Genomic DNA, 7,500 nt, shown 5'->3' on the forward strand with positions numbered 1-7,500 from the left:
AGACAGGAGATGAGAGATGGGAAAATAATGAAATACAAAGACCGAAGACATATCGGAGGTGGGATGTCAGTGACAACACAATGAGACATCAATATATTCTAAATTACCATATGCAGTGTGTATTACTTACAGAGGTCCTTTCCCGGGATTGGTGGGTCACATTAAGAGGCTGCTGGTCCTCCACGGCTGAGGAGAAAGAAAGAGAGAGAGAGAGAGAGAGCGAGAGAGAGGGAGGGACAGAGAGGGAAGAGAGAGAAGGATACAGGAAGAGAGGAAGGGACAGAGAGGAAAGAGAGAGAGAGAGCCAGAGAGAGAGAGAGAGAGAGAGAGAAAGAGAGAGAGAGAAAGGGAGAGAGAGACCGAGAAAGAGAGACAGGGAGGAGAGAGAGAGAGAGAGAGAAGAGAGAGCGAGAGCGAGAGAGAGAGAGAATAATCAACTGTCAGGGCTAGGCCAGCAGAGGGTGATATCAGCCAACAGAAACACACAGCAGCAGCAATGAGTAGAGGGAATGCAGCAGACACCAGATACCAGAGAAGACGACAACCCATCAATAATCTCAAACACTCGAACACACACACAGTCCACACACACAGCCAGTGCACTCTATCTTTAACCACTGAATCAGAAAACATTCTAATGCAGAAGTGATGCATTCTTACTGCAAATCTTCAAGGAAGCATTTTCGTCAGGCTAATTTGTTCCTGACCAAATTCACCCATATTTCAGTTCACACAGCAGCACCCCAGTCAGACACCTGCCAGTCACTTCTATCAAACAGAAGAGCAAGGTATAGTACTGTGGCTCAAGACAAAAACCATCCAAGCTAGCACACTTGGTTCCTTGGAAGTTGGGGGAACGTGCGTTTTTGGTTTCCCATTGGTTCTGGGAACGAAGCCATAAGTATTCTGACTGGTAAAACTGAATGTTTTTTTTAAACATTCTGAGAATGGAAGTGAACATTTTGCCTCCTCTGGGTTTGCTGGAGGTTCTGAGAACGCTTTAGTCTAGTTCCTTGAAAGTTTTATTCTGATGTTTTATAACAATTTGTTGTTGTTTAAATTTTTGAATAGCTTCCTTAAAACATTCACTCAATGTTTCAATATGATTTTAACAAAACTGCTAGATTATTTGGGTTCACTTTTTGGAACTCCAAGCATGCAGAAATTGATTTCCTTTGGCATTAATCATGCAAACACATTGTGACACAGCATCAGTGAGATTCAAACCTATAATCAACTGTTCTCTACCCATAGAATTAGTCCACTGCACCACCAGCCTGCCATGTTTTTTTTACACATACAAAAATGTTAATTTTAGTCTATTCAAACAGACCCCATTATGTTGATTCAAACAGACCCCATTACGTTGATTCAAACAGACCCCATTATGTTGATTCAAACAGACCCCATTATGTTGATTCAAACAGACCCCATTACGTTGATGCAAACAGACCCCATTATGTTGATGCAAACAGACCCCATTACGTTGATTCAAACAGACCCCATTACGTTGATTCAAACAGACCCCATTACGTTGATGCAAACAGACCCCATTACGTTGATGCAAACAGACCCCATTATGTTGATGCTGAGAACGGAAGGTATATGTTTTAAATAACATTCTTAGAACCTTCTCTAAAGTATTCTTGTGGTTTTTCCGGAAGGTTTTCTTAACGTCCTCTGAACAATTTTATGACATAACTTTAAATAGAACCATGAGCATAGAACTATTTAGAGAGGTTCCCAATGTCAAATCTGTTAAAGAACATTACTAGAACATTACCAAAATTGAAATTAAATTTAACGATGTTTGAATTTTTATGAAACGTTCTGTTAAAGCAAATGCCAAGAAAATTATGGGGGTTTTTGGTCAAGTTCCTTAAATGTGCTGAGAATGTTCTAAATCCAAGGAACTACCCTGCACCGTTCCCAGAACGTTAAGGGGAGGATGTATGCCCTCACCAAGCTCTAAGAAACCTACGGTTCTCAGAACGTTATGTGCTAGCTGGGATAGTGGCACATGGTCCTCACAAAGCACAACCATAGTAGCACATTGTCCTCACAAAGCACAAACACTCCCCAAACACAGAGCTTACAGCTTGGACGAGCATAATGCAACATGATCTCGTGATTCTCAAAAACAAAACATCAAAATAAAGACCAATACAGGAATACAATGAGAGAAAAAAAATCATGAACAACAGAGAAACAACTTGCGATGGGTCTGCAGTGCACATTCTGTTTTTGGCCAGCTACATTGCATCGGTTTCCCTGCTGTGAGGACGGTAGGTAGGTCACCTGGTGGCTTGCCTCTAGCAGAGCCGTGGTGCGAAGCAGGTCTAGCTTGTCTGAACGTAGCAGCTTTGACTACAATCCTCCGAGTGGGAGAGCGACACTGGAGGACTGATACCTTACACTGTTCAGTTCTCTTCGTCCCCGCTAGCAGAGAGGGAAGACAGGGTTAACAACAGGAAGGAAGTGGACATCTGTTGTCATTATAGCGTGGTGCAATTTCCATTTAATCAACACACAGTATGGGTCTCAAGACCACGAAGAGGTGGTAACATTGTCATATACAAACTGTGTAATAAAACTAAAACAAATCCTTGCCAGTGCAATTTAAAAGATTTCCATGACAGAAGTGATGTTCAGCAGTACCACAGATATATACAGTAAATAACACAGAATAACATGGACGATCTAACATTCTAGATCTAGAAACCTTTTTTCTTCTTCTCTTCCTCCTTTGGACGACGACTGACGGGCTCTCTGCGGTTGAGTTTGCGCTCGGGGGTGGAGGTGCGCCCCTGTCCTCTGCCGGGGGGACGTTTATTAGAGGGTCTCTCTACCAGGGGAGTCTTGACAGGACTCTGTGTTTTGGGCAGAGCTTCAATCTGCTCTGTCATTACGCTTCTGTCATCATCTGCAGCATAGGGAGTGAGATAGGACAGGAGGGCTAAGCCCACATACACCTGGCCCATATGTCCTATATTCAACATGATCTATATTGAATAGAATGGACCATCTGGGTATAAAGTTGCATTTCAAGATTTCCACGATATAGATTGTGTATTGTTGTTCATAGTCCAGTTAAAACGCTTGTTTGTTGTTGTGTGAGTTACGCAAGCAAAAACATGTGAAGCTAACATTTTGCATTTACATTGTTAGAATTGCATGCACATTTTGGGACAACTACCTTGTGAGTCCACCCAGCCACTCTCGCTGTCTAACATGGAGACGTCCATGGTGGTCTCGTCGAGAGCGGTGGTCTCGCTGGTCTGGCTCCGCAGTACGTCTGAGGTCTCCGACTCCTCGCGACTGGAAGCCTTCATCTCAACTTCCTGCCCCACTTCAGCGGACTCCTCCTCTTCCTGCAGCACCACCCCTTCTTTAGCCTCCACTTTATTCTTCTCTTTCTCTGCCTCCTTTCCATCCAGGGTTTGTGGCTGGTCGTTTCCAGAGCAGGCAGATAGGTGAGAGATGTGATCGGCATAATCCCCTTCATCAATGGTTGGGGCAGTAGCATCACATGATTCGTCATCCCCAGCAACAGCAGACTCCAAATCTTTAGGATTTTCAACAATCACCTCCTCCGCCCCACCCACCACCCTCACCTCTTCTGTCACCTCCTCCTGCTTCTCCATAGGGTGACTCTCTTGCTCTTTCTCCTTGAGGAGCACAGGAGGGCCTTCAACTTCCTCCAAGACTTCCTCAGCTACTTCTATATCGTCTTCCTCCTCCTCTTCCTCAACTTGTGCCTGAGGTATGACTATAACTGGAGAACTTCCAGAAACACTTTTCTCTGGACTTTTCTCTTCTAGTTGCTCTGTGGCTTCCTCCACATCTGCAGTGCTCACGTTAGAGGGTGTTGGTGATGTTTCTTCAGCTTTGGTCTTGGCCTCTTCTTTTGGAACGACAGCCTCCGCTGGTACTGTTGACATCTCTGGTTCACTTTCACGCTTCTTCTCCTGCGCATTGATGATCTCCACTAATGATTCAGGTGATGATGTCATGGGTTCTTTTTTCTTTTCTCTCTCCAGTCCTCGAACATCCTTTGGCTGTAAGTCTTCAACAGCAGTCTGATGGTCTGGGTCTGAGGTCTCCTCCACTTTCTCCATCTCTGGCTTTTTAAGACCAGTCTTCTGACTCTTCCCAATCCTTGCTGACGCCACCTCTACTTTGACTTCCGCTGTGACTCCCTCAACTTTGGTTCCCTCCACAGCGGCAGCCTTTTTTGCTGGAGACTCAGAGGTCGCAAAAAGCTTGGTGTCCTTCACCTCAGTGCCAAAAGTAAATGCGAAGTCTGGTGGGATGGGGGACGCTTCTCTGGAGAGGTCCTGCTCCAACTCTACCTCAGGAATGGCTTGGGTTTTGATGTCCCCGGGAAGACCGCTCTCCAGCCGGAACTCTGTCAGTTTGTCTTTGGATGGAGCCACAGGGATCCTCAGACGATCCGGTTTGACACCTGCCGTGACAGCTCTTTCAAGCACCAAAATTGGCTTAACTGTTCCTCCAACCGATTCCTCTGCCTGGTTTGTTTTTTGCGGTGCCAGCTTTTGCTCGCCCTCTTCCGCAATGGCTCCCAGTTCCTCGTCACTGTCCCCTTCAGTCACTGTGGGGAACCGTTGGTGTGGGGAGCCCACTGGGCTGTGCAGATCGGCAGGCGAGGGCATGGGACCAGAGTACTCACTAAACACGCAGTAACCACGCTCCTCCTGCTGGCTCTCCTCTCCACCCACCACCCTGGGCGTCTGCTGGTTCCCCAGCACCAGCTTGGCCAGAGAACTGCCCACCAGAGCAGCAGATGGACAGGCAGGGACAGACCTCCTTCTATTATGCTGGTCCAGCTCCCTCTTCTCCAGGGTGGGTTTGGGCTTAACACCGGCTAGGTCCAGCATCTCAGGAAGGTCGTTGGATGGGTCATTCAAATGAGTGTAGTGTTGCTTCATGGGTGAGAGTGACAACTCAGGAGAACACATTGTCTTAGAGGTGGTGTCTTCAGGTGGATCAGTGGAGGTTTCAGTGGTAGGGACTGGGAGAGCTATCTCTGGAGTCACAGGAAGTAACTGTCTCTCTAATGTTACTAATGGGGTGGTTAGAGGAAGGTAGCCTGTGGTTTCATCCAGGCTTCCGGAAGAGACCTCTGGAAGAGATGAGAGCTTCGACTGGTTTTGCTCTCCTGCTTGACCCATTGAGCCAATAGCAAAATTCAGAGAAAGACTTCTGTGTTCCAATGACAATTTGCCAGGTGACAGCCTAGTACACACATCCTTCCTCTTAGGGAGATCCTCTAGCTTGTCCATGGCACTGTCACTCATCAACGTTATGCTGGATATTGTCTGTTCTGGTGCTGAATCGCTTATTTTAATGTTTGAATCGGCCTCCAGAACCTCCTCTGAGGGCTTCTTCTGGCTGACAGCACTGAGCTCATAGTAACCCTCACCACGTTCTCCTGGTTTTTCAGTATCCCTTTGTGTAGAGGTCTCAAAGTAGGCCGTCATACCTGACTCATCTTTTGAAGCAACTCCAGACTTATCTTCCGAACTCTGCTTGTCTTTTAGAGTATCTGCAGCAGATATGTGTGCCTCCTGCTTTGTGTTTTCTCCATCACTGACATTACTTTGAGGAGTCTCTTCAATCTTCTCAGTCTCAAATGACAATGGCCTGGCGGTCGATTGTCCTAGACTCAGCATTCTTTTCTCAGTTTTCTCTGATATGATCTCTTTCTCCTCACGAACGCTCTCACGGTTTGCTGACTTACTGGGTGTAACATAAGCATCATTTTCCTCCTCTTCCTCAATGTAATCTTTCAGGGGCTCATATACAACTGAAAGAGGAACTGAGTCGAGCTCTTCAACCGAGGGCTGTTTCTCAGCAGTGGTCTTGGGCTCCGGAAGGTATTCCATCTTAGGAACCACACTAGTGGTACTTCCAGTCCCTTGCCCCTTTTCTGGTTCCACTAAAGGCTGAACCGTTTTCTCGGGTTCTGTGGGGGTAGGATCAGTTAGAGATTTGTTTTTGGGGGAACCAGTGGAGAACTCAGCGATGGACACAGTGCTCTCTGCTCCCTCTGGTGTTTCTCTCTCTGTGGTGGGGGCCACCGGGCTCTGCGGAGGGGGTGCCCCCTGTGGATGCTCTGCCATGGCAGGATTGTCGGAACGAGGCTTCTCTGGGTTCACCGGCAGGTCTGCAAGTAAATCTGCAGTGGTCTGTGCTGCTGATGAGTTACACTAGCTCAGCGTTCTTTCTTTCTTTGCGGTGTCCACATGCTACAGCCAGCACAGACAAGCAAAGCCCTCTTCATATGGAGAGCTGTCCATCAAGCACAATGTAGGGCACACAGCAATACTATCTCTGGCCACTGGGAGCATGATTGCAGCACAGTTCAGTTCGATGACATTGGGATGGTGTGCAGGAACAGAATGACTGAATGAAGAGCACGATTTGAATGACATGGGATATTTAGAATGAATCTGAAATATTCAAGAAGATATTGGCACTTTAAGTAAACTTGAATTACTGTGCTACCTTGCGAGGATATCCTATGTGCTGAATGAATAGAGGATACAATGAATGTAACATGTTTCATATCGACTATATATAAATCACATTTTATGATATTGATTCTAACTACAAACTAAGACGAGTAAATGTTTAGGAAGATCTTATTAAAGGATGAAAATGTAGAAATGTTCAATCAATGAAGGTGAATATAACTCAGTTAGTATAACTCAGTGTCAGAGAGAATAGAGATAATTGAAAAACAGTGTTGTATCTAGTACTTCCTACATTATTGCTGGTTTACATTGACGTCAGATGAAATGACAGCAACATGAAACTGAATGCAAATAATACAGAGACACAATTGAACACAATGTACCAAAGCCAAAAACAAAACCCCACGGAGGGGGAAAAAACGGATTCGCAATGAATCTTTACAATACAATACACCTGACATTCAAAACATTTACCGTCTCATTTGCAATGTAGCTGGCAAAAACACTTAGCAATGAGTTCAAAAGTGAACTGGGGGCCGCACAAAAAAGGTTTGATCAATGATGAAAGCACACAATGAATTGACTGCTTATGCAATAAGAAATCAATGTGCTTGTATGTGTTCACATTGTAGCAGCAGCAACAGCTAAGAAACCAGTAGCACAGCAAAGCTAGATCCACATCACAGCCTTTAAAACAGACTATAGAGAGGAGGAAAACATGCAATGTGGGATACACACACAAACAGTTAAAACATGCACGTGTGCACACGCCACACACACACACACACACACACGCACGCCCGCCCGCCCGCACGCACGCACGCACGCACGCACGCACACACACACACACACACACACACACACACACACACACACACACACACACACACACACACACACACACACACACACACACACACACAGAGACACACACACACACACACGCGCACACACACACACACACACACACACACGCACACACACACACCTTCCTCTGATGGTT

The 7,500-nt window shown here is 45.9% G+C and overlaps 1 protein-coding gene across 1 annotated transcript in view; it reads right to left on the reverse strand.

Annotated features, from left to right (window-relative positions):
- Nucleotides 1-7,500, reverse strand: part of LOC139402720 (microtubule-associated protein 2-like) — a 57,088-nt gene that overhangs the window by 16,806 nt on the left and 32,782 nt on the right. Inside the window, exons 6-10 of the mRNA XM_071146620.1 lie at nt 7,486-7,500; nt 3,197-6,217; nt 2,723-2,923; nt 2,299-2,439; nt 131-186 (exon numbers count right to left, since the gene is read on the reverse strand). The exon at nt 7,486-7,500 is cut by the window's right edge and continues 246 nt beyond it. Of these exons, the coding sequence (XP_071002721.1) occupies nt 131-186; nt 2,299-2,439; nt 2,723-2,923; nt 3,197-6,217; nt 7,486-7,500 (3,434 nt within the window). The remainder of the gene's footprint in view (nt 1-130; nt 187-2,298; nt 2,440-2,722; nt 2,924-3,196; nt 6,218-7,485) is intronic.

This window comes from Oncorhynchus clarkii, unplaced genomic scaffold, assembly GCF_045791955.1.
Source record: "Oncorhynchus clarkii lewisi isolate Uvic-CL-2024 unplaced genomic scaffold, UVic_Ocla_1.0 unplaced_contig_3542_pilon_pilon, whole genome shotgun sequence".
In the NCBI taxonomy this organism is placed as follows: Eukaryota; Metazoa; Chordata; class Actinopteri; order Salmoniformes; family Salmonidae; genus Oncorhynchus; species Oncorhynchus clarkii.